The following is a 26686-nucleotide window of genomic DNA, read 5'->3' as shown; positions in this document are numbered from 1 at the left end:
AAGTAACAAACAAGACCTGTACAAATATAGAAATTACTATCTGATTAGCCCAGGCATAGGGGAACTCATACCTGGGGGCAGGCATCAAAAAGAGACCTCTGGGCCTCTCTGTCCAGCCCATGAGATGTCCCCAAGGCACACCCAGTCTTCCAAGGCCACAATCTCTATTGGCCCCACTTTGCACCCTCTGGGAGTATTTTTGCCTGGCTGGCAATGTGCCCTGGATCTCTGATTGTGACTCATGCTTTCCGAGATGGGGACTAGAGAGGGGTATGAGAGTTGGGTGTAGAAACCAGCCCACTGCACATCAGTAACCCTGGCATCCATTGTGTTGCCACCGGCAAAGTTCTACTCAAAGCAAACCCACTGAAATTGATGAGCCCAAGTTGGTTGTGTCCAATCATTTCAGTGGGTCTGAGTAGGACTAACATTGATACAGCCCATCTAGTCCAGCATCCTCTTCTCACAGTGGCTAACCTGATGCCTGTGGGAAACCTGAGCGCAAGCACACTCTCCGCCTCCTCATCCATGGCTCTCAGTGACTGGCATTCAGAAGCATTATTGTGTTGGAAGGGAGAGTGGGTGGGCCTTGAAGCTAACCCATCAACAGCAAGCAGCTGGACAGCACACTGAGCAAGCACACAGAACCCCCTCCCTTCGCTCACAGCCTTAAGGGGGAAATACAGCTCTGCATTTGCATCTGTGCAGATGCATTAGCATATGCCAATTCTATTGACATCTTGCAAACCGCTTAACCACCTACCTTTGTAGCAGAGATTATTCTGACACCTTCCTCCATAGCTAGGCGGGCATTCAGAACACGGCCTGCCATTTTTATACGGGGCTTCTCCGATCCAGTTGCCTCTGAAAAGTGAGCACACATTTTGAAAGTTCCTTAATTCCCACTCTCTCAAGCATCCTCTGTTCCACACTTAACATATGCAGTTGCTTCACTGGACTGTTCCAGGCCAGTTGCCTGGATCTTTACCCTCCTGAGGCCTCTAAGCACCATGGCGCTATGGAAGAACTGAATGTCCCTACTGTACTTACTTACTCATTGATAGATTACTGTAAATATGGAAAAAGATCACTCCCTTCCACAATGTATAGCTGAGCAGCACTCTAGCAAGTCCAGAAGTCCAGCTTCCTTTTTATATACCTCACAACCAGCCAGTCACTGACGGGCTTTTGCTCCCCCTCGCTAATTCCACAAAGCAGTTAGTCAAGGCTGCCTCCTTTTCTTTCCTCCCAGAGACATTCAGGTGGCTGGAGGAACTTAGCACGGATGTTCAGGTCTTCCCCACTCAGGAACATGTTCCATTCCCCGTCCTGGAGAGCTTCCGAAGAGTCTTCCAAGAGATCCAAAATACTAGCTGTGATGTGTGAGCCAGACAAATTGCCAGTGTCTGGGAACATCAGACTCACACAATGTTTCCTTCATGCTAACCCACTCATCCTTACTGGGCAGAAATCACTCAGCACCAAATTTGTCTTCAGGAGAGGCAAGAGGCCTACATTTGAGCCACGCCTGTCCAGAAACACACTTCTCAAAACATTCAAAGGAGCAGGAGCTGCCATTTTGATACAAACAAGCCCACAAGAGGGCCTGTTCGAGGTTTGGATTAAGAATGCCTCTGTTCTACATCCACTGTCAGGGGTCTCTGGGTACCAGTTGGTGGGAATCACAGGTGAGCAGAGTGCAGTTGTGCTCATGTTTGGCTTGCAGGCTTCCCATAGGCCAGCCACTGTGATAACAGGATGCTGAACTAGGCGGGCTCTTGGTCTAATCCAGCAGACTCCTCTTATATTCTTAAGTGATGGAAGCACAGGTGGGGTCCAAAACTGATTACATTTCCTCAACCCAGCCTGGTGTTCAACATTGGTCTTTACACTATGGGGCTGTCTCCAGTGTTCTCCAGTGTTTGCAAGCATGAGGGCTCTTGCTCTAGCAGACAGGTGACTTTAACTATTGTACAACAGAGAAATTGAATGTAACAGTTGCACTAGCAATGGATTGTGCAATCTGTTGTGCAACAAAGTTACCAGCAATCTGATTATCCGCTTGCACAACAACGTTCTGCTGGTGCAACACATTGGGCAAGCAGGTAAGTATACCACTAAGTGACTTTAACTTAGCATTACATTGGATACAATCCCCTGACTTTTATGTCACCAGCAATGCCACTGCCCCTAACAATGACCCATTGGGCTTTGGCATTCCTCATAACCAGAAAGACAGTTGGAAATCGCCTGCCCAGTTGATGCCAACTGAGACAAAATATGCACAAAACTGCAATTACTTCAACTTGCATCAGTTATAGGGACAGGTGAATCAGTACCTATCAAGTTCTCATCTTTCCAGCCTTAAATTCAGCTCTCCACATATCCACATCTGTTGGTAGCTTTTTGAAAACAAAAGTCCTCGTGAAAATTCATCACCCACTCATTGTGAATTTATCCTAATATGCACACCTTTGTGGGAAATTTTGCTTAATGTACACATTTTGGCACCCAATCAAAAATTGCATTTTTACATATATTTTTCACTAATATATGCAGTCTTTACCCTCCTTTTGTGCATATTACTTGGCTGGAGAATTGCATTGCAACATTCAGAAAATTTCAAAGGATCACTGTGCTGCAGTTCACATGTTGTTTCAGAAAACCCAAATTTGTTAGATTCCCTTTTAAAGGGGAACAGAAATGAATGTATAACCCCATTCCCAATTCCTTACTTAGGAGAGTAGTTGCAGACCAGGTAGACAGCATTCTCCCAGATTTGACCCCACACGTCCATCCTTTTGCAGGTATTCACAGCACAGCCAACCTTATTTGTCGTTGCCCAGACCACCTGCAAATGGGCACAAGGGCACAAATGATGTCAACACTCACCACACAAGATCAGTCTCCTAGCATTTTCACATCTGCCCACATCTGGCAGACTTGTAACAACAAGCAGCAAGTTCCAACAGAAGCCCCCGTCCCATTTCCCTTACCTGTGTGTAGTGGGTGCACATTGGTCCTGAACATCTCTCTGGACACCAGGGGTTACATTCGTGGGGATAGGGATAGGTATAATCTTTCACTTCATCATACCAAGACTGGACATGGAAAGCTGGAGAGCGATACCTAAGGAAAACAAAGATATGTTCCAGTTCTGGTGGAAGATTCAGAGCAGATAAAAGGCAGTGCCTACTCCTGCAGCAAGGGTGGCACTGTGGTCTAAACCACTGAGCCTCTTGGGCTTGCCGATCAGAAGGTTGGTGGTTCAAATCCCCGCGACGGGCTGAGCTCCCATTGTTCAGTCCCAGCTCCTGCCAACCTAGCAGTTAGAATGCACGCCAAAAAGTGCAAGTAGATAAATAGGTACTGCTCCGGCAGGAAGGTAAAGTGCATTTCCGTGTGCTGCTCTGGTTTCGGTGTTCCGTTGCGCCAGAAGCGGCTTAGTCATGCTGGCCACATGACCCAGAAAAACTGTCTGTGGACAAATGCCGGCTCCCTCGGCCTGTAAAGTGAGATGAGCGCCACAACCCCGGAGTCGTCTGCAACTGGACTTAACTGTCAGGGGTCCTTTACTTTTTATTCCTGCAGCACATAGTTAAACTATGGCACTCGCTCCCACAGGAACCAGTGGTGGCCTCCAACTTGGAAGGCTTTCAAAGAGGAGATGACAAATTTGTGGAGAAGGCAATCAAAGGTTACCAACCATGATGGCTATGCTCTGCCTCCACAGTCGGAGGCACTCATGCTTCTGAATACTAGTTGCTGGATGTTGCATGAGAGCTCTTCTGCTCAGGTCCTGCTTGCTGGTTTCCCACAGGCATCTGGGTGGCTACCGTTAGAATAGGATGCTAGACTAGATGGGCCATTGGCCTGGTCCTACAGGCTCTTCTTGTGTTCTTAATTGGACAGAGAATACCATTGCTTCTCTTGAGTATTTATGGCAGAGTACCTTTCCTGCACTGCCAAGAATCCATAACAGAAGAAAAGCCCAGCTGGATCAGACCAGGGCCAGTCTGGTCTAGCCTCCTGTTTCCTATCTTGCAAGAGATGCACTGAGAATTTCTCCACAAGGATTTTTTATATGCCACTTTGCTGGGAAAAGAAGTGGAGATGAGCCCCGGACTGACTCCAGAATGGTATAAGTGTGGGCAGGTTGGGACTGGTGACTTTTAGCAACTGAGCAGAATGGAATTCCCCCCCCCCTAAAAATGGGATTCATAGTGAGTAGCATTATAAAGTTCTGAGCATGAAATCTCCCACGCTGTTTCTTTTTAGGAGCCCTCTCATTCTCTGGAGACATTAGTGAAGAGAAAGTAAAATCTCTCCAGAAACTCAGGGACTCTCTTTTTTCACCAGGCTGCAGGTGTAGCAAAATAAATAACAAGTGGAAGATATAAACCCTGAATTGAAAGTAGGGAGTGAAGCTCAGCCCACTCTCCAGTTGGCAGCTGGAGCTGGCAAAAACATTCGGCTGCATCAACAAGCATGATTTCTTACCCTGCCCAGTACAGTGTTAGGATGAAGCCTTCAACTGGGATTATGGAAAGTACACTCCCTCTTAGTCCACGTTATGTGCTCACAATCAGGGAATGAACCCAAAGTGGGGAGTACAGAGCCTAGCAGGACGTGGGTTGACACTAAGGATTAAGGAGCTTAGCCATTTGGACGTCGTGTTCCGTCACCAAATATGGATTTCTGTAGGTTAGAGAAGATTCTGCCCTGGCTTCTGTCTTGCTACTGACTTTCTGCTTCTTCTTGGACCATTTCCCTGCCTGCATCACATCACCAGCACTCTTCCTAACGGAGAAAATTCATGCAGCACAGAGCAATTTTTTTTAAAAAAAAACCAAACACATGGGAAACGTGTGTGCCAACAATAGCTCTGCAATCCTGGAGTATGAATGGTCCAGGCATTTAGACCAGGGCACATATCAGAGACATTTAAATTCTGCTCCTTGTTGCATGGTTGAGCCACAGACCAGAAGCGGGGCATCTAAAACCTGTGCATAGGCAGTGGGAAACTAAACAAGTTTCCATTGATGAGTGAAGCTCAACACATGCAAAAGCTCTATTGATAGGAAGAGTGTGTGGAGAGAAGACCTGCACAGTGGTACCTCGGGTTACAAATGCTTCGGGTTACAAACTCCGCTAACCTGGAAGTAGTACCTTTGGTTGCAAACTTTGCCCCAGGATGAGAATGGAAATCGTGCTCCGGTGGCACAGCAGCAGCAGGAGACCCCATTAGCGAAAGCGTGCCTCAGGTTAAGAATGATTTCGGGTTAAGATCAGACCTCCGGAATGAATTAAGTTCGTAACCTGAGGTACCACTGTATTTAGAATAAATCTTCGTCTGGCATTTCCCTCTGCCTACACACTTGTAAATTTGCCATATGGGCATGGTCTAAAAAGGCTTCTATACTACAACCACTTAACTACTAGTCAATTTTGAACTCAGTGGGGCTTACTCGTGAGTAGATATGTGTAGGACTGTGCCTTGCTTGGCTTGGCAGCCATCTTAGATTCATTCATTATCTCTGTTCATTGTTAAATTCTTATCCCACCCTTTCTCCCAAAGGAGCCCAGGACAGCAAGCACAGACACCATAAGACAATTAACACATCTTACCTGCCCCAGTGAACAGCCAGATTTTGACCAATGGACATAAGGAGGGTGGCAGGCCCATGATCCCAAATACATTGATGGGCCCAGGACTCGGCCGATCTCTCCAGCTCATCGTCCCATCTCTATGTGGATGAAAGACAGAAAAGCATTAGAGTAGTGCCTTGCTGGAAATAAAAACAGGAGGCAAAATGAAGTTCTGGTCACAGATGGTGGCATTTTCCAACCAAGCCTCAGAATTAAACCCAAAGAAGCAACACATCAAGTGTGTCTCAATAAGGAATGTTCCAGAGCATCCTTACATTCCAGGAAAAGAAGAAGTCCTTATACCATGATGTTATTTCCATATTGGGCATCCTGTCCAGTTTGTGGAGAAAGGTTGTTTCAAGTAGGTCATGAAGGAAGACTAGCACTTGCAGCCTGAGCCCCTGAAAGATTGGGGAAGGACTGGAACCAGTGGAGGCTGGTCCTTTGGGGTGAATGGGCACTGCCCTACCAACCTCAGTCCACCCTCAGTTTGCCTCCAGCTTCCCAGCCATCTTACTTAACAAACAGACCATAGGTGGCCCTGCCTGTTAGCTTCCCCCTCCTCCGTCTCAGCACTGCTCCTTGTAGAACTCAGCAGGAAGGAGGGGGGGGACAAAACTGGAATCAGTTGGCTCTGCCTGTCACTGGGTCTGATTCTGCCCATCATTGGCTCTTTGTGAAAGTGACTTACAGAAATACATTGCATTGGGGAGGAATTGATGGCACCATAAAAAAATTATAAAAATGCATCCCATAATTTCATTTTCTTTTTTTAATGGAAATAAATTGTAATTTCAGAGAAATAATGAAATAGTTATGGGCATCATGTGGTGACTACAATGGAAATTATGGGAAGGTTGGTGCCTTTCCCCCCTAGGGGAACTGACTTTTATGATAACACGGGGGCAGGGGGTTGGACTGGATGGCCCTTGTGGTCTCTTCCAACTCTATGATTCTATCATTCTATGATTCTATGATGAGGAAACCAGCGCACTGCTAAAGCTCCCATCATCTCTGACTGCTGGCCATGCTGGCTGTGAGTCCTACAACAACCAGAGCATCACAGGTTCCCCAATCCTGTGCTATAATCATCATCATCCTCATGCCTGTGCTAGAGTGCTAATTGGGACATAGCACTGAGTTTGGCTTTACTGGGACTGTTTTCTTCTTTAAAAGAAAAGAGGTGTTTCACAGGCATATAAAATTGGCAGCGCAGCATCGAATCATTGGTTCAACATAAATGTAAACCAAGCCCATGCCAAGACAAGGTAAAAGTACAGTACCTGGCTTTTTGGCAACCCTGCATTGTGTTTGGGTCATTTAAGTACATCCCATGCTTAGATCGTGGAACTTTTCTAAGCCAAAGCATGATGAGGAGTGGGGAGGGGGGCTTGTCAAACTTGAGCCAAGAACACATGTTCTTGCAACGCGCTTCAAATTAGCACCAGCTCTAGTTGGAAGCATTTGCTATGGGCGTGCAGAAAATAAAATCATTTGCGATTGCTAATCCCCTCTCCTGGGCTGAAAAAAAGCACCAAGGACTCACTGGCTTGTGTGTTGCTTGCCACTGAAACACAAAGGACTTCAAAGCTCCATTTGTATTCCAGAGGTGAACGCTTATGATTTCCAAGTCCTATTAGGTAAATATGACTCGATGAAAGGCGGATTATGAGCCAGCCCCAGGAGAGTCGTTTAGAGTTGGCCTTTCTGCTTGGTCTGTGAGACTCTTTTATAGGCTTCATGGCCCCCAGGAAAAAAGGGGGGGCGGAGAACACATGAGACAAGCACACCGAGCAAAAGCAAAACATGAAGCTGTAACCATGCTGGATGAGTAAATAGACATTAGCCTGAAGAGTCGTCTTCTGCTGCTGCTGCTGCTGCAATGCTGAGCTGCAAGGAAGCCGAAAGCCAAGGAAAATACGTCTCAGCTGCGTGTTTACTTTCAGAGAAGCAGCAGGGCCATTTCTGCCCTCATAAGCATTGGAACCGCCTGCTGTCTGCCCAGCCATAACTGAAGCTGTGATTCTAAATAGATTTGCAGCTGGAGACTGCACACGATGGGGACACTGTGTCTTTCGTGCACCTGGCCATCAAATTATGGAGAGCAAGAGATCACACCCAATTTAACACCCTGAGGATCTTAGCTTTCATTGCAAAGATTATAATTATAATTATTAATTATAATTAATTGTAATTATTAATTATAATTATTAATTATAATTAATTATAATTCTAGCAGAGCCATGCCAAGTGATTGAAAGGTAATCCAGGAATGGGTAACATGTGGCCCTCCAGATGTTTTTGGACCATGTGTCCCATCAGGTTCCATGAAACACTTGAATTGCTTTTGCCACAATGAACCGTGCCCACTCGCCCATCAGCTGACATTGGCTGTTGTGTGGGAAGACAGTGTATTTATTAATCCTGTATCAGCCACAGCACCTGCTTCCAGCAGGGAACAGGATCCTGCAGCCCAGGCAGCAGGATTTAATCTCAGAAGTTAAAGCCCTTTGCTTTAAGTGGGGAGATGGGTGAAGTGCAGAGACTGCCTTGAAGCGTTTGGCTTCAGAGATCAAGAGCTTAAAAGGGAACAGATGAGAATCTCTCTCCCTCTCCTTTTCAGATTGAAGCACAAGGAGTTTTGACAAGTGGGCAACCCCACTCATCTCTCAAATTTAGCCCACAATGCAGATCCTTTGGAGGATCTGAGCCATGGAGCAAAAAAAAAAAAAAAGCTTTCCCACTCCTGCACACCTGCCTTCTTTGTTGGTAGTATCACAGAATTTGGCTTCCTTGACACCACCCCCAAAAAGAGAAAACCCATTACTTAAAAGAAAAAGATTGAAGAAGGTGCCAAATTGCATAATATTGGCATCTGCTAATTTATACATTTAGATGCAAATGAAATAAATCCCTCAATTCCTATTTATTTTTCATTTTTATATGCTTTCATGTTGCTGCTTTGCTGCTTTTAGGTTGTACTTTTGTTTTAATGATATTGTTTGTTTCACATTGTATGCCACTTATTATTAAAAGATGAAGTGGCTTTTAAGTGCTTTAAAATATATTAAATGAATTAGTTATTTAAATACATACAGGAGACTTAGCAAGGAAGACTGTGGCCAGTGTGACTGCTCTTGTCGGCTGCTGGCAAGGTGCTGCAAATTATCGGTGGGCAACATCAAGACCCTGCTCTTCTCTCTTAAGTGTTGTTTACCTTAAACCTCCTTACTTTGCCAAACTTTTATTAGGCATTACAAATATAGGCCATCATAAAACATCCATATATAAAATCTTAAAATATATACCTTAAACCAGGCATGGAGCAGACAGGACATTCAAACAGAGGACTTTCCTCCTGCCAACAGAGGACACCTTCAAAGAGAGAACTGCTCTCTATAAAGTAGGGCACATGGAGACTTCTTCACATTCTGACTCATTAGTCTGTGGAAAACTGGACCTATGTCAAATGCATTCCAAAGCCTTAGGATTTCCACATAAATGTGTTAAGGGATGTGTGTGTGTGTGTGTGTGTGTGTGTGTGTGTGTGTGTGTAATAGAAATTTCTTGGAAAGGTTTTATAAATTCCTCTTTCACTGACAAAACCTGGATGACAAATAGTAAAGGACTTGGAAAGCCGCTGGGCTAAAAATATTTGTTTTTCTGTTTTCACCACATCTAATTTTTAAGGCGCTATTTTTGAAGAAAATAACAGTCCTTCCTTTTCTCCCCAGTAGGTAAGAAACTCACCTCTGGTTCTTATGGGGAAAACATGAGGAATGGTGATCGTGCCACCTAAATTGCCTCTGGGATAGAGAGGAGGATGAGTGAGGAGCAATGCTCCTTGGGTGTATATAGCCTTAGATGTGTATCAAAGGGTTTTGGCTCAGTGGTAGAGCACCTGCGTTGCATGTGGAAGGTCCCCAGTTTGATCCCCAGCATCTCCAGGCAGGCCTGAGAAAGACTCCAGCATGAAACCATAGACAGTGTCTGCCAGTCAGTGCATATGATACTCAACTTGATGGGCCAATGGTCTGGCCCCATATAAAGCAGCTTTCTATGTTCTGTGCATCATCATTTTCAATAACGGACATTCAAACAAGCCGGCTGAGATACATTCCATTCTTCCAGAATATGTCATTTCTGAATCAGGGATGCTCATCTTGATGGGCCCAAGGCCACCCAGTGGACTTCATGGTTGAGCAGCAATTTGAACCGAGGCCTCCTTATCTGAAGTCCAGCACTCTGGCTGCTACTACACATTGGCCCTCTGTGATATTTGGGGACCCTCTGGGGAGGGGATTGGGCTCAACAGGTCCATATTCTCCTCCAGAATTCATTGGGAGGCATTTAGCACCAAGCGTAGACCCACCCTCCTCATCGGCATAGCTCCACCCTGAGTTTCACAGCTTGGCCAGGCAAGGCCACAGAGCCCTGGCAAAAGAGCCTTCTTTTTTTTCCTAGCAAGAGAGGTTGAGCGAATAACCAAACTATGCAGAGGGTAGCCCTGGGTTGACCTGACCTACTAACAGTTCCTTTCCAGCTGCAATGACTCAAGAAGCTGCATCTGAGCTGAATTTGCTTCAGGAAACCACTTGAAGGAGAAACTCCTTGTTACTGGAATTTGTTAACAGGCATATGGCCTAAATGAGACCAAAAATAGGTTAGTCTCCAGGGCCAGGCTGAAGAATGGAGATACAGTAAATGCTCAAGGATGGCACCCAAAATGTGATGCTTCCCTGCCCTCCTAAGTCAAGGTGTCCGTTATGAAGATGGGGCACAGCTTGAGGGCCACACTCCCTTCTGAGCAACCTTCTGGGAATCACATGCTATAGATAGCCAGGACCAGAGACAAAAGTGGACAGAGCAACATAGAAGAATGTTACTTTTCTTCAGTGGGCCAGCTTCTCCACATTCACACATCTTATCTTCCATCCTTTCCCCCTTTTCCTTTTTAAGAACATAACAAAAGTCTGCATTTAACATATACAGATTTTGTATGCACTTTTCTTGCCCAAAATACCCACTTTTCAGTGCTTTCCAATGCATCACCTGTGACATATGTAAAATACATATGGGGGGGTTGTAGTTTTTGTGCATCACACCAGCTTTGCAAAATCTGGTGAAGGGCATATTTCAGCTGCATTTGTCCCCTGCAAAAGGTAGTCCAAACAAATTCCTCCCTAACCCTATGTTACATATTGGAAATGTTTTTTCTGGGTCTGGTTTTCACACCTGCCTTTCTCGTTAATGTTCTGCTAACAACCAGCTATTGATTGTTTCTAATTATTGGAAACACTTTGGGTACCGGAAAGTGGTACAACTAGATATAGGAAAAGGAAAAGGTTCCTGTTGGCATGCTCCACTTAGTTCATTTCTTCCTGTTGAGTGTGGCTGGGAGTTTCTGTTCCTTGTTCAGTTAAATTACTGGTGACCTTCCATTCTCCACTCTTTTATATAGCAAAATAAGGATGATTGTTAATCCCTCAGCCACACTCAACAAGAAGCAATGTACAAGTTTCATTTAACATCCGAAAGCCGTTTTGCTGAATAACTCTGAATAGGACTTACCTGTGAGTCTCAACATTACAAAAGAAAATTGGCCACAGAAAAGGGCAACACTAGATAATATAGCACTATATTAAATTATACATGGAGGCATCATTTTTATTTCACCTCCAGCTGCTTGTGGAAAAGCAATTCCTTAGCGGTGCTAAAGAGCAAAGTTATAGGAATCAACCATGGTGTGTTTATTCACCCTCAGTACTGTAGTGGCAGCCAGTGATGTGGAGCAAAGATGGGGAAATACACATCACCACGACAGCAGGAATGTTTTACTACATATTACAAAGGGGATATTGATGCAGGCTTACCAGTTTTGGTGGCTGGCACCCAAGCAGGCAAGCCTATATTAAGTCTCCCTTGTAATGTGTAATAAAAGCTTCCTGTGCCCTGCTTCCATGAAATTGCGTATTGCTGTATCTTTGGTCATCCTAACGTAACGACTGGGATCTTGAAGTCTGTGTATCACCAAAGTTGCAGCAAAGGGAAATACATGGTCTTTACTTGCAAGCTGTGCAAGAAGAAGGCTTCTGTTTGTGGTGCGTATTTCCTAAAAGAATGTGTCCAAAACTTGGGGAAGTAAGCACAAATGGCACACAAAGGAGCAAGAATGGAAGGAAAATTCTGAGGCAGTTTTGAACTCTTATCGTTTTGAACTCACCATGTATTCCATGTTGGATGCTGAAGGGTAGACCTGGCCTCTCAGTTTATTGTGAAGCATTAGAATCTCTTCTTTGTCCGATCGAGAAATGGCTCTCTTGGTCCTTGAGTGGGACTGCTCCTCCTGGTATCTACTGAGGATGCTTTCCAAATCGGTAGCATTGGGCAAGAAAAAGCAATGGATTCCATGGACTAGGAAGAGTAGCCCAAATGGTACAACAGTCCGAGTCAGAGTGGGACTTCTGGCCATGTTCTGCTCAGTGGAATTAGGATGAGAGAAGAAACACTCCTCAAAGGGATCTCTTCTGGTCCGTGCAACAGATCTAGAAGAAGTGAAGAAAGTTTAGTTATTCTCAGCCTGACACTGGACAAGCTCTTGGGCTTCTAGGGCTCTCTGTCTGACCTTCATGACAGTACCCAATCCACACCCTCTTCCTAGCTACACCCCTCACCATCCCTATTTCACACACCCTTTTATGTTTCTGGCTGGCTGAAACATGCCCTTGAACTCTGATGTTTCTTGCTCGCTCGGATGGAGGATGTGAGAGTGTGAAGAAATTAAGAAAATTGTCCTGGAGAAAAGGTAAAATTCACATCGACTGCTCTATCCACTTTTGCTTCTGACCCTGCCCACCATTGGCATTTCTCCGTCAGAAGGGAATGTGGCTTGAAAAGGTTTCCCTACCCTAATGAAAAATTAGTCGTAATGAAGGGGAAATGTAACAGATAAAAGTATGTTATATAATGCAGCAGGAAAGGGGATGGAAACATCAAGGAGGAAGGGTGGGAAATCAAGTCACAAAAATTATTTTAAATTTGTATTAAATTAGAAGTTAAATTGTTAACATCTTTGAAACTCAGTAAAATATAATTGGCAAAAAAAAAGAAAGAAAGAAAAGAAAAGTTTCTCTACCCCAGCTTATAAAATGGGGTCCTTCAAGCTGTTGTGTTTTTCTCCATTAAATGAAACAGAAAGCTTACACTTTTCTGTTGTTGTTGTTGTTGTTGTTGTTGAAATAAGATTTAGCTGCCCACTGTGACATTAGCTGCATGGAATTGGGGCCTCAGCAGAGCAGGTCATTCATGTTTTGGGGAGTATTGGCAGAATTCTCATTCAACATGAGAGGAATCCATTACTTGGTTCATTCCCTCATCAGTGCCTCAGACAGGGCTGACCCAAGACATTTTGATGTCTGAGGTGAAGGAGTAGATGGCACCTTCCCATGACATATTCAAGAGCCAGCTGTGCTGGCAGCTGGCTCTAACTTCCAGACTGATGACAGCATCCTTTACTGTAATCGAGGGCAGCAAGCTAGTTTAGGAGGTGAAAGGCAGGCTGGATGGTGCACAAACTCTGTCCTCTGAGATTTTACTACCCCCTGCACCAAGCATCTGCTACCAGAGGTGGATGCTTCACTCTGCCTAACAGTAGAGCCGGCATTCTCCTAGACATTGATAGTATTGTCTGCACTGAGTGGCAGTGAGTCTTGGGGTTTCAGATAGGGATCACTCCCAGTCCTACCTGGAGATGCCAGGGATTGAACCTGGAACCTTCTGCATGCCAAGTAGATGCCCTTACAATCTATACCCTGTGTAAGCTCTTAAATAGCCCCAATCCCTGTTGATTTCCAGGCCAGCCCAGACAGGAGAAGTGGTCCTGCCAAGTATTATCATGGAAGCAGAATCCCATCTTAAAGGGAAAGGACAGCAGACGTTCCCAAAGAGCCAGGTTGAAGAGGTCAGCCATGAGCTATGAGCTGTTTCTGCCTGGCAGAAAAACAGAGGCAGAACTCTCTGCCAGCTCCCAAAATCTGTCACCAGCAATATCAGAGCAAATGAAAGACCCATTTTGCAAAGGAAGCATCAGGATTTTCTCTAATTGCTGTAGTTATTGCTTATATGTCACTTTGATGGGAAAAGACATGTATAAGGGTGCTGGACTGGCTCTAGAATGCTATCAGTGAGGTCTGGGGATGGAGTTGGGCCAAAAAAAAGATATTTCGCTGCAACAATGTACCGTAAGATGAGCCCTGATTGATCTGAGATGTTGAACATTTTTAACAGTGACTTCGAGAGCACAGGAAACATAGGCTTCTGTCTGAGTTTTGAACCTGGAACAGTCTGTATGCAAAGCAACTTCTCTACCACTGGGCTGCAGCCAACACTGCATAAAAAGACCTTGTGACATTCCTTCTTCAGGCAGCTGGAATGGAAAGAGCTGGCCATTGGAAAGCAAGCCAGATGCCTACACTAAGGGCTCATCCAGACTTCCTTTTGTGCCATGTTTCTAGGTTCCAGTCCGGGCTTTAATGCTCCACGTCCGGGTGGTTTTTCTTTTCTTTCTTTTTTCTTTTTGTCCCAGTGAGTTCCCCAGAAAACCTGTGTTTTACCACTGAATCAGAGCAATCAGGTTTTCTGTGGATTGCCATTTGCTCCGATTCAGCGATAAAATGTGGGTTTCCCCAGGGAAAGTGCCAGGAAAGAAAAGGATGTCTGGATGTGCCCTAAGTCAGTGGTAACACTGATGGAAAATGGCTTTGATGCAACAAGTACACATGTCCAGTGGTCTCACACAGTCAGATTCCCTCATAGTGAGATGCTACCCATACATCTCACACATGAACAAACACTTTTCAGCTAAGCTTTTTACCCAAAGCCATAAAGCCATCTTGCACAGATGTACTTTCCCTGCTAAAATTTTCAACTTTCCAGGCTCCTGATAAAAATATTTTCATTGCCACGCCTGATGTTTAAGCACGCATGTTTATCCTGCTATGCTTTGATTACATGGTTCTTTTTGTTTGTTTATGCACTATATGATATATAGTGAAATATATCATCATATACATATATCATATAATCATATATGTACATATAATCATATATAATAACTGAAGTTGGGATGAATGGAACTGTCAATTTCAGTTTCTCTTTGTTTCTCACTCTTCCGGTCTTAAATTCAGATCACATTTCCACAGCAATCTGCATTTTTAAAAACCAACAACCTAGGGCAGGCATCCCCAAACTTCGGCCCTCCAGATGTTTTGGACTACAATTCCCATCATCCCTGACCACTGGTCCTCTTACGTAGGGATCATGGGAGTTGTAGGCCAAAACATCTGGAGGGCCGTAGTTTGGGGATGCCTGACCTAGGGGCTGCCACTCCTGATTGCTCTGCCTGCCAACCCCATAAACCTGTTTGCCCTCCCTCTTCACCTGACCAACCCTCCCTTTACACCTCACCTACCCCCTCACCTCTCCCCACACAGCTCACCCCAAACCCCACCCCCATTTAAAGAAGATGGGATGCACTCCAGACAGTTACTTGTTAAACCACTGTGCCAAGCACCTCCTTCCCTTCATTAAACTTGTTTCACAGAGTGGGGGGGAGCACTTCCCAGCCTCTCCGTGACCACATGAACTTCAAAATGTGACAATACTTTACCTTTTTGTGTATATAAGGAGAAAAACCCTCATGGAAATTTGTCGGCATCTTAGTGTGACTCCTTCCCCCCAGCCCCAAATATTTGTATGCATTTTCCTCCAATGGGGTGCATTTTTGCCTCTGGTTTTCACAAACGTATGCATTTTACAAACACTTCCCCCAAATATATGCATTTTCGTACACATTGTCTGGTGGAAGAACCACGTCGCAAAACTCGTAGAAGTGCAACATTCCAAGTATGGTGTTTGTCATAAAAATGCAAAGAAAACCAAATTCCTCTCTGTCCTTAAACTGAAGACAGCCTTGTAAGACACATTAAACATTAAAATCCAAGCATCTGGAGGCTGACACTTCTGTATAGTTGAGGGAAACTTTAGCAAGGAACATTTCTTTTTTGGCAATTCTAGCTGAAGAAAGAGAAAGGGGGGGGTGGAGAGGGAGATTGAGATTTTCTTCCCCTGCAGAGGAAATCTCTTTGAAACAAGCTCCCTTTAGAGGGGCCCCTGCCTTCTAAGCTCTGTGCATCTAAAGCATCTTCTCCACCATTCATTCTCTCCCCATCCAACAGTCACTGATAAACCTAAGGCACCCACCCCCTCTCCTTTCTCAAACTATGTGCCTGTTAGCTTCCTGGACGATGAGTTCACTTCTTTTTTCAGGGCAAATATTGCCTTAACCTCGTTCTCTTTCCAGCATTATTTGGGCCGGTCCTCGTCGCCCAACCCCCGCCACTGACACACACACACCCTCCTGCAAAACCCCACTCAAGCAAGAGGCTGGCTTGGTGTGGCTAACCTCAAGCCGTTACTTTTGTAGACGGTCTGACCCACTTCAGGGGAACAATTCCTACTTTCAGAGGCTTCTCCGAGGGGGTTATAAATAGATGCTCTTCTGTAAAGCGTCCACAATGTGGCCTTTTAGCCTGTCCCATTGCTCAACGCGGGCAGCTTTTTAGGTAGGGAAACAGACGGTTACCATAAGCCGTGCCGTTGCCGCCCCACACACATCAGAGTTCGCAGGCCGTCTTGACTCTCTTTCCCAAACAGGGCCAGGCCTTTGCAGTAAACTTACAGAGGGAGCAATGTGCCAATCTGATGTAATATTTGTTACACACACACACACACACACACACACGAGGCACCAAACTAGCTGCTTTATGTAGGCAAATCGGCACACTGAGGATGGAGAGCCTTCAGGATGGGACAACTCAGCCAATTTTCTTTAAATCCTTGCAGCAGCTAGACCCTACCATGTTAATAGACAGGGTATTGTCCTTGCAATCATTCACACCATACATTTGAAGCACATTTAAAACCACTTTAAACAGTCATGGCTTTCCCCACCCACACCCACCCCAAAAAATATATGTTTATTAAGGGTGCTGAGAGCTTTAGGAGGCTCCTATTCCCATCCCAGAGTGAATTAACAGTCAATCCTTCTTCACAGGGAACTCTGGGAACTGCAGCTCTGGGAAGAGAATAGGGAGGCTCTGAACAGCAAACTACAGTTCCCATAATTATTTGGGGAAAGTCATGACTGTTTAAAGTAGATCCATATTTGTATAAATATGTGGTGTGAATGTGACCGCTGTCTCTTTGTTCCCAGAGGTATTATTTGTCTCTGAATGGATCATGCCTCCGTGGTAGAGCAACTAGTTTGCATGCAGTTAGGACTGGGAATGTTCCCCATTTGAAACCCTGGATAGCTGCTGTCAGTCAGTGCAATGCTAACAGCTTCCTGTGTTCCTTTACACCTACCAAAAATCCTTTCCTGCCATCTATCAAATTTAGGGACCCAGTGCAGTTAATTTGGGGGGACAGGTGTCAAAGTCCAGTGGTAGAGCACACATTTTGCATTGAGGTTGCAGGAGATGCCTTATACCAGGTCAGACTATTTGCCCATCCAGTTCAGTATTGTCTGTTCTGCCAGCAGCTCTCCAGGGTCTTAGAAAGAATTCTACCCTATCCCCTTGCTAAACTATCCCCTTCTAATTGTAGATACCATGGGTTGAAGCTGTGGCTTTCTGCATTCAAAGCAGGTGCTCTGCTATTGAGCTTTGTCTCCCCCACCCCCTCAGAAGTTCACTTATAACAAAAGCAGCAAACTTGCAGCCCTGCAGATGTTCATGGTCTCCAACAACATCTGGAGGTCTGGAGGTCCCCGAGTTAAGAACTCTCAGCAGAGCTGCTGGGAACCATCTCACTGTCTAAGACCTGGGATAGCTGTTTTAGAGCGAGCAGCTCTCCACGTGATGACAACCACCACGTGGACCAATTTAAAGCAGCCTCCAGATGGCAACCATCATGTGTCAGAACCAGCTCTCAGAGGGATTATGAAAAGAATACGCTGAGACAATCCTCTCTCTGCTTGAGAGTGCTGAGTGACTTGCAGTGTCCTGAGTGAGTAATTTACAAGATGCAGAAAGGAGGAGCCGGTTCAAGACTGATAAAAATCTGTGGAAGAAGAGAGGTAAACACTGGCCAAAGAGACTCGCCAAAATGTCCACAAGTTCTCTTTCCCCTCTCAAGTCATCCAGTATCCTGTCACTGACAGTGGCCAGAACCAGGAATTTCAGCAACGACGTGATTTAAAATGAAATAATGAAATTACGCGCCAAGGAAGCATTGACTTGTCGGCCAGCCTCACATTCCTTGACATTCTCCAGAATCCAAAGGCTAAGAGGATCAACCTAAGGTTGTGGAATGGAATCTGGTTCAAGAAGAGAGATCCCAAACATCCTCTGCTGAGCCTAAATCAGGCCTAGGCAAACTCAGCCCTCCAGATGTTTTGGGACTACAACTCCCATCATCCCTAGCTAACAGGACCAATGGTCAGGGATGATGGGAATTGTAGTCCCAAAACATCTGGAGGGCCAAGTTTGCCTATGCCTGGCCTAGATCCTGCTTCTGAGCAATTCTCCCTAATCTAGCTCTAACTTCAGCCTCCTGACCAGCTTTTAACTCTCCAAAAGCACAGTGGCATGAATAAAATCAATATCCCTCTGCTCCAGCTCTGCTGTATGGAATCCCTATTGTTCAGAGGCAATATTGGTCTGAACACCTGTTGCCAAAAACAGCAACAGCAAGAAATGGCCATTGCATTCATGCCCTGCTAGGGGGTTTCCAAAGACATCTAATTGGCCACAGTGGAAAGCAAGGTGCTGGACTGGATAGACCAGCAGGGCACCTTTTATATTGCTTGCTGGATCAGACCACAACCTTCTCTCAAGTCCAGCATTCCGCCTCCAGAAAGGAATAGGGAGATCTGAGTCTGAATCCCTCTTTGGCCATATAACTCACTCCATGACCTGTGCTGGTCCCTATGTCTTAGGCTAACCTTCCTCACCAGGTTATTGCAGAGATTTTAAATATATATATATGAGTGGAGTAGGCACAGCCTTATATGTTGTTTGGCCTCCCTTTTGCAGCACACTTCAATTTGACAGTCCTGACCTTACTTGAAACCACAGTTCTGAATTTTGTACCCCTTTGAATTTTGCAATGCAGTTTGCACATTTTTTTAAAAAAAACACACATGTTTTATAGTTCAAGTGCATTTCAAGCAAGTGTTTTATGGGGAAACTGCAACGGAAAACATTGGGAAATGTGCATTTGAAGGAAATGCGTACAAACAGTGTGTCCAATTTAAATGCAATCTTTTCATGCATTCTTTCAAAGAAATCTGCACAAAACTGGATAGAAGAGATCAAGGTAGGAGGCCAGGAGAAATGAAATGGGGTGAGCGTAGGCTGACCCATCCATCCCTGCTTGGTGGACCCTATGAATGCTGCCCAGAGCAACCTGGAGGAAGATTATCATAAACCTAGCCAATGCTATCCCGCACTGCATGGACAACACCCCACTTGCCCAGGATTTCCTGTTCCCCTTCTCTTCATGCACACAAACCCACACCCCAAAAATGTGCTTCAAAGGGTTCTCCAACCATCTGGAGAAAATTTTGAGGGTTTATGGTGGTGGGACTGTGGGGGAGAAAAGAGATGGGGGGGGAATCCCATTGCGCTAGCGGAAGTCTGCCATGCAAGAAGAAAGGCAACACTGGATTCAGCCCCATATAAATACATTAAGAGAGAAAAGTCCTGCTGTGTCACACACAATCCAGATGTGGGGACATGCAAACACTCTTAATTACTCTCTCCGCCTTATCCCATCCTGACCTCGAAGGGAACTGTCTGCTCTTTATGCAGCTTAAGCTAACAGCACTGTCTAGCGTTGGCCTCCAGCTGGGAGCTTGGCTGCTGCTCTTCTGTCTTGTGATAAAGGGGAGCAGAAGCAGAGTTCTCTCCCAGCTTATGATTTCCAAGGCGCCCCTGTGCAGGGAAGCAGAGGAATGGCTTGCTATTCACTTTGGAAGATCATTAAGCCACAGCAGGATCCTCTTCTCTTCTCTCTCTCTCTCTCTCTCTGGCTCAATCAATTATGTAGCACAATGGCTAAGCTGCTCATCCCCCATCCCTGAATCTAAGCCATGCCTTTGGGTCAGGTGCCTAGTGGGTCAGGGAGAGGTTCCCCATTCCTTGTGCTATAGTCTTGGGGGGGGGAGGGAGAAGATAGACCAGATAGATGTAATAGACCAGAATTCTCATCAGGTGATGGGTCCATGGACACCACATTCCTCCAAGATTTGCTGCTGTGCTTCCTCTCTTGGAGAAATTCAGTCCCAAGGGATGCCTCCTTCCAAGATGCCCACCAGCTTGGATGCCTTTAAAGGAGGATCAGGCCAATTCATGGAGGGTAAGGCTATCCAGTGGCTGGGTTCTGCCGCCACTATTGGAGGCAGTATGGCTCTGAATACCAGTCACTGGGAATCGCATGCAGGGACAACACTGATGCCACTCATGACCTGCCTGTGATATTCCCAGTTGGCCATTATGAGAACAGGATGCTGGACTAGATGGGCTATTGGCCTGACCCAGCAGGGCTCTTCTTACATTCCTAAGGACTCTGCATTGGTCTGTCTAGCTCAGTAATGTCCTCACTGGCTGACAATGGTGCAACCTGCATTTGCCAGTATGTGGTTGAGTCCCACCTAAGAATAGTGACAGCCTGGCAGCATCAGTGGGGTCATGGCCCAGGGTTTCTGCAGCAGGGTCCCTGTCTCCAGCATCCAGTCAGCATGAAACGGGAGCCTTTTGAGCCAAAGCTAGGTATTTAGGAACACTGAGAACAGACAGTGCTTCCATTTCAAAAGAATGGTGTGCAGCTTCTGTTCCAAACAAGGGAACTTCATGGGAAAAGTGTAACTCCAAGAGAAGATGTTGGAGTGCTCCAAGTCATTTGCCCATGTATGTGCACAGAAAATAGTAGCTCCAGTTGAACGGCAACACATGGAGGTTCTGCACTGATTGTTGCAAAGCACCCCTAATTATTATTATTATTGTATAACGATAATATTGTTGTAGAATCTTAGAAAGCTGCATAATCTTGGAAGGGTGTGAGGGGACTTGACGGTGACTGTCACGAAGGTATCCTGTGCTTCTGAATTGGCCACTGCCCTCCTGGGAATCACGCTTAAATCGGAAACAAAAGCAAAGCAGGAGCAGCGTCCGCTGTTGTTGCTGGCATCCATCCGTCTCAGGAGACAATGGAGTGCAAGAAAGCAAAAGTAGCAGAGTCAGCAAAGAAGGATGGCTCCAAAGGCTAAAGGCAAAGGTTCTTCCCCTGGGATAAAAGAAGAGCAACATACAAACCAGCTGAGATAGCAAGCAGGGGATCACCAGAAGGATCTTAATAATTGGGTAGGGTATGAGTGGAAGAGGCCCTTTCTCTGGTATACCTGGGCTCCCAATTATTTAGGGCTTTCTATACCACCACAGACCCATCAAATCAAGCTCTCGTGGGCTCACAGCATTTGAGATGCCTTCCAAAAAGAAAACTGCCCAAACAAAACTGTGTTTGTGTTGGAAGATTTTGGTATGCGCCTAAAGTTCTTTTGAAAGGATCTTGCTGCCATCTAGGCAGCTGAATAAACTTTGCTTTTGTTTTAAGCAAGAGGGTGGGAGTGGGGCGGAGGAAGGAGGAAACCGTAGGAGCGTGGCCTCCTTTTCAATCCGTTGGGCTTAGGCTACGGATGCCGTGTCAACATCTGGGATGGATCAGAAAGCCATGAGTCGGCAGAAAAAATGCCTCCTGGTGCAGACCCAGGAGAAGCCTCATGTGGAAAAAGAATCTGGAGGGTATGGAACAAAAGGGAAACCTTTGCTATGATCAGCTGAAGTGATATTTGATCTGGGAACAAAATCAGAGTCACCCCACACCCCTGGCTTGTGGCAGGATTGGCCAACCGATTCCAACAAAAGAAGCCCCTGTTCTGTCACACTTCTTGCACAGAGTCTCATCAGCTCCGATTCCCAAGAAGCAAACTGCCTTCTTAAAAAATAAGGCATGGTGGATCTGTGCATGAGCATAGCATTCAACAGGTGAAGCTATCACAGGGTTCCCCAAACTAAGGCCCGTGGGCCGGATGCGGCCCGCGAGGCTCCTTTATGTGGCCCCCGGCGACCCCTGCTGCCCACTCTTAACAGCGCGGTGCGCTGCAGCTGCCCACTTCCAGGTGGCTGGAGCATCAGAAACAGCTTGTGCGCATGCACAAGAGTCATTTCCGGCACACTTCCGGGTTAGAGGAGCATCAAAAATACCTTGCGTGCATGCGCAAGCGTCATTTCCGGTGCACTTCTGGGTCGGAGGAGGCCCGTGTGCATGTGCACAAGCTATTTCCGGCGCTCCTGTGCGCTTCCCCCGCCCTCTGGCCCACCGCACGATCGGTGCAACAGGCACCGGCCCGAAGCCGGGTAAGTTTGGGGACCCCTGAGCTATCACATGGATGCTTGGCCAGATGCTAAGCTCAAAGCATCATTTTGTGTTTTTGCAAAGAGGTTTCAATCTATGTTGTACATAGAACCCTGAGGACTGGGATTTGAAGAAAGGACTATAGCTCAGTGTAGAGCACTTGCTTTGCATGCAGAAGGTCCCAGGTTTAATCACCAATGGCATCTCCAGGTACAGTCAGGAGAGACTCCCATCTGAAACCTGGGAGAGCCACTGCCAGTCAGTGTAGACAATACTGAGCTAGATGGACCAATCGCCTAACTTGGTATAAAGGCAGTTTCTTGTGTCCCTGTGTCTGTATTTTATTGAGGAGGGAATGTAGATGTTTTGCCTGCTCTTTGAGGAGGGGTTTCTCTGCATTTTCAGTTTGTCGTCTGTGAAATGGGTACATTGACAGATTCTGAAATGTGCCCTCAATCTCCCTCCAGAAAGGTTGGGGACCCCTGTCTTCATATTACAGATCTGTTTAAAAACTTGATAGGTATTTGAACTGTGCAACTCAATAAACAGATAATGGTTAATTCTCAACCAGGAGATGGGATTAATCCTTCCAGCAGCCACAGCAACCCATGCTGAACTCACATTCTCAACACACAAATTTGTCCCATGTTGAAATCAGCACATAGGATCTAATAATCCCTTTAAAAATGACATTTATAGCCCACTTAGCTTATAGGCCATAAAAGCCTATTCATTCTAGCCTGGCCAAAATAGTCAACCCTTCTGATTCTTAAGAGTACATAGCAACCCACTGAAGAGCTGACTAGTTAAGGATATGGTTTTCCCTTTTTACAATTAGGAATTCTTACACCATTAAACAAAATGAACAACATGTTCTCTAGTTGTTCTTTAGCATCAGCTACGTTCCTGCAAAAAAATATATTTAACCAACAAAAGATGCAATCCTGTACATGTTGTTCCAGGAGTAAGGAGCACCACCAAACTGAGTAGGATTTAGACTTGTGTAAACATGCAGAGCCCTGGATTAGTACAGAGCAGTGCCGTTTAATGCAACTTACTCTCAGGTAAGTATTTACAGGATAGCAGCCTAAGTCATGTGAATCTGCTGAAGACTGCCATCCGCCATGGGTTCCTAATAGAAAGAGCATGATGGAAAATGAGGAGTTTCAGAAGGGCTGAATAGACGGGAACAAGCCTGTTAGGATGTGCCAGCTTTAGAAAGAATAATGCTGCTTTAATATAACTTGTAAGCAGCTTGCTATTTCACACAAGTAGCAGCTTGTTTAAGGCAGGCAGTGCAGACTTTACCCTTCATCAGCCCTAGCCCAGGAGATTCATAGCTCAGTGGAAAAGCCTCTGCTTTGCATGCAGAAGGTCTCAGGTTCCATCCCCAATGGCATCTCCAGGTAGGGCTGGGAGAGACTTCTGCCTGAAATTCTGGAGAGCTGCTGCCAGCCAGTGTAGACATTACTGAGTTAGATGGACCATTGATCTGACTCAGTTAAGACTACAGTCATACCTCGGTTTAAGTACGCTTCGGTTTGAGTACTTTCAGTTTAAGTACTCTGCGGACCGTCTGGAACAGATTAATCCACTTTCCATTACTTTCAATGGGAAAGTTCACTTCAGGTTAAGTACGCTTCAGGTTTACAAACTTCCGGAACCAATTGTGTACTTAAACCGAGGTACTACTGTATGTTGCATGATCCTATCATAAAGGGAGCTGGAGTCCAACAACATCCATGCAACCACAGGTGTCCCCCCCCCCCAGGTCCTGATTAAAAAAAACCTCATCCAACATCTAGACAGGTAAATACATTATTTCTGAGAACCAGTGTGGTGTATTAGGACCTGGGAGATCTAAGTTCAAATCCTCAGTCATCCAGGAATATTGGTCCAGTCACTGTTTCTCTGCCTAACCTACCTCAGAGGGGTGTTTTGAGGAAGAAATGGGAGAGGGGAAGAACTATGTCCACTTTCTTAACTCCTGGGAGGAAAGATGAGGTTCAAATGTCAGAATAAATAAATAAAACTATCCAATATTTTCCAATAATTATCCAAATTACTACACCTTGGGTCTACTGGCACTCAAGTCAGCAGTTTTTAAATGAGCTAATGTGGGAGGAAGAGAAAGTACCGTAGGTTGTATGCAATGCTGGCCCTACTCAGAGTAGGCCCATTGAAGTTAATGGGCATGGCTAATTTTAGGTGCATTGATTGCAGCCAGTCCACAATCAAGCACAATGTAAATTCTTTAGTCATCTTCGCTGAAGCATTTACTAGCGGGCAAAGCATAGAACAAAGGTTATCCATGCATAAGATGAGGAGAGGTGAAGATTGCACCAGATGCTCTGCTGTGTTCCATAAAACATTGAGCAAAAATGATCAGGTTCAGGAGACAGACAAACCAAGGACTCAGCCCTTGTGAGGGAGCAAGTCTATAGCCTAGCAGCAGACACAATGTTGGCTTTTGGACTGGGTTTAAGTCATAAATGGACAAATATGAGCCTGTCAGTCACACTCTTTCAGTTTTCATAGAGCTGGCATGGATGGATGTGGATGCATGCGAGTTTCATTTAATAAATAAACTCAGGTACCTTTTCATCAAAAATAAAAAAATACACACAGCTATAAAACAAAGTGGAAACACAACTTAATTTCACCTCCATCTAATAATAATAATTGCACTTGTTTGCCACTTTCTTTTTTTAAAAAAAATCTCAAAGGGATGTATTTAGAGCCAGTATGGTCATAGCTGCCAAGTTATCCCTTTTTTAAAGGGATTTTCCCTTATGCTGAATAGGCTTCCTCACGAGAAAAGGGAAAACTTGGCAGCTATGGGGTATGGTGCAGTGGTTAGAGCATTTGACTTAGACCTGGGAGACCAGAGTTCAAATCTCCACTTAGTCATGAAGCTCAACCTCACAGGGTTGTTGTGGGGATTAAGTGAGGAGGGGAAGAACCATGTATACCACCTTGAGCTCCTTGGAAGAAAAGGTGGGACATAAATGCAATTTTAAAAAACCCAAGTCCTCTTTGGAGTAATTGAAATTAATGGACCCAACTTATGTTGGATGCAATCCAAAGAGCAGGCTGAAAATGCAAGCAAATAAAAGCATTACAAAAAAGAGAGAAGACACAAAAATAAAAGCACAGAGCAAAAATGGACAAAACTACCCCATCCCTCTGAGGGGAAGGAGTCCGGATTCACTGACTATAAATCTCCAAAGCCCCTGAGACTGATCGGCAAGAACACCGATTGTTAAAAAAAAATGTGCTTTTTTTAAGGAAGAAAATCGGCACTCACCTTTGCAAAATATGAAGGAGGAGGGGGAAAGAGACCCTCTTTGTTATATTTTCTCCTCTGGAACCTGCGGGTGGCGAAGTGAAGCGTCTCTTATTTCAAGTATTAGGAGAGGCGGACAGACGAGAAGCGGGAAGAAGAGTGTGTAGGCTACTCCTTCTCTCTCCCAGGACCTCAGAGCAACTGTGGTAGAGCAGTGTCTCGGGTCTCTTGCTTTATACCATCCTGTCTTTCCTCCTCCTCCTCCTCCGCCCCCCTCACTTCCCACCCCTTATGACAAGATACGAGTGAATCATTTCTCTTTCCCTGGAAGATGCGCTTCCTTAGCAGCATCTGAGCCTCTGCAGGAGAGAAGGGGCTTTGCACTGAAGGGGAAATTCAACAGATTTGACTGAAACTCGCTCCACCAAAAAAACAAAACAAAAACCCGCCTGTCCTCTCTTCCCAACCCCGCAATATTCACACCTAATGTGTGAAGTTAAAAGGAGAAGGTTAGGGTAGCTGCCGGGTTTTTTTCCACTGCAATCCCTTCCTCAAAAGTGTTGGACACTCTTGCCCAACAAACAGCGCCAGGCAGAAGCGTAGACAGGAGCAATCCATTTTGGTAACCAGAGTGAAATGGGCAAGCTGGCTAGACGTCTCCTCCTGTCTGAGAAAGTGGATTGGAGAGATAAGGGAGCGAGGGAGGGACCTTAGACCAGGAGCGAGCGAGCGAGCGAGCTTCGGGCTTGTGGTGTTTACTTTGCGCGTGTTTTACTAGAATCCCCAGATCCATCCATCACGCTCGGAGTCCAGGAAATTGTTTTAAGCAACAAAACTGGATGTGGGAACTCAAGAGTCACAGTTCTGATTCTCCAGCATTTTTATTTTTATTTTAATTACTTCTTGCTAGTCCAAACTGTCTTCATTCCAGCAGGGCAATTTTATAGGGCGGGGAGAAATTGGGGGACACAAATCCTTGCTGAAAAGTATCCCGAGATCTGCCAGTAGATCCCCGATCTGCCTGCCCCTGCCTTCACTTTCAGAGGAAGGCACGGACTGGCCTCTTTGGCCGGAGTGGCTGCAGAATTGGCCGCGCGCCTCCTTACAAATGCTCGTGGCGTTTCTGCAGGCGCTGCGCTTCCCTCCGGCTCTGAGATGCTGCTATGGCTGCCCTCTGCTCCGAAACGCGGTTTGTCCACTGCCCAGGCAGGCTGGCTGGCGGCGCTACTGTGAATCTCCGAAGCTGCGAGAGGTTGACGGGGTGAAGGAGCATAGGAA

The 26686-nt window shown here is 45.6% G+C and overlaps 1 protein-coding gene across 1 annotated transcript in view; it reads right to left on the bottom strand.

The window, feature by feature from the left end:
- CRISPLD2 (cysteine rich secretory protein LCCL domain containing 2) overlaps positions 1-26029 on the bottom strand; it is a 46629-nt gene extending 20600 nt beyond the window's left edge. Inside the window, exons 1-6 of the mRNA XM_035118260.3 lie at positions 25430-26029; positions 11873-12194; positions 5629-5747; positions 2997-3129; positions 2736-2851; positions 764-864 (exon numbers count right to left, since the gene is read on the bottom strand). Coding sequence (XP_034974151.3) covers positions 764-864; positions 2736-2851; positions 2997-3129; positions 5629-5747; positions 11873-12121 — 718 coding nt within the window. The 5' untranslated portion in view covers positions 12122-12194; positions 25430-26029. The remainder of the gene's footprint in view (positions 1-763; positions 865-2735; positions 2852-2996; positions 3130-5628; positions 5748-11872; positions 12195-25429) is intronic.
- Between the last annotated feature and the right edge of the window lie 657 nt (positions 26030-26686).

The sequence above is a fragment of the Zootoca vivipara genome, chromosome 6, assembly GCF_965207765.1.
Source record: "Zootoca vivipara chromosome 6, rZooViv2.hap1.1, whole genome shotgun sequence".
NCBI lineage: Eukaryota > Metazoa > Chordata > Lepidosauria > Squamata > Lacertidae > Zootoca > Zootoca vivipara.
The sequence above is the reverse complement of the archived record's forward strand: the minus strand, read 5'-3'. Positions and strand labels throughout refer to the sequence as shown.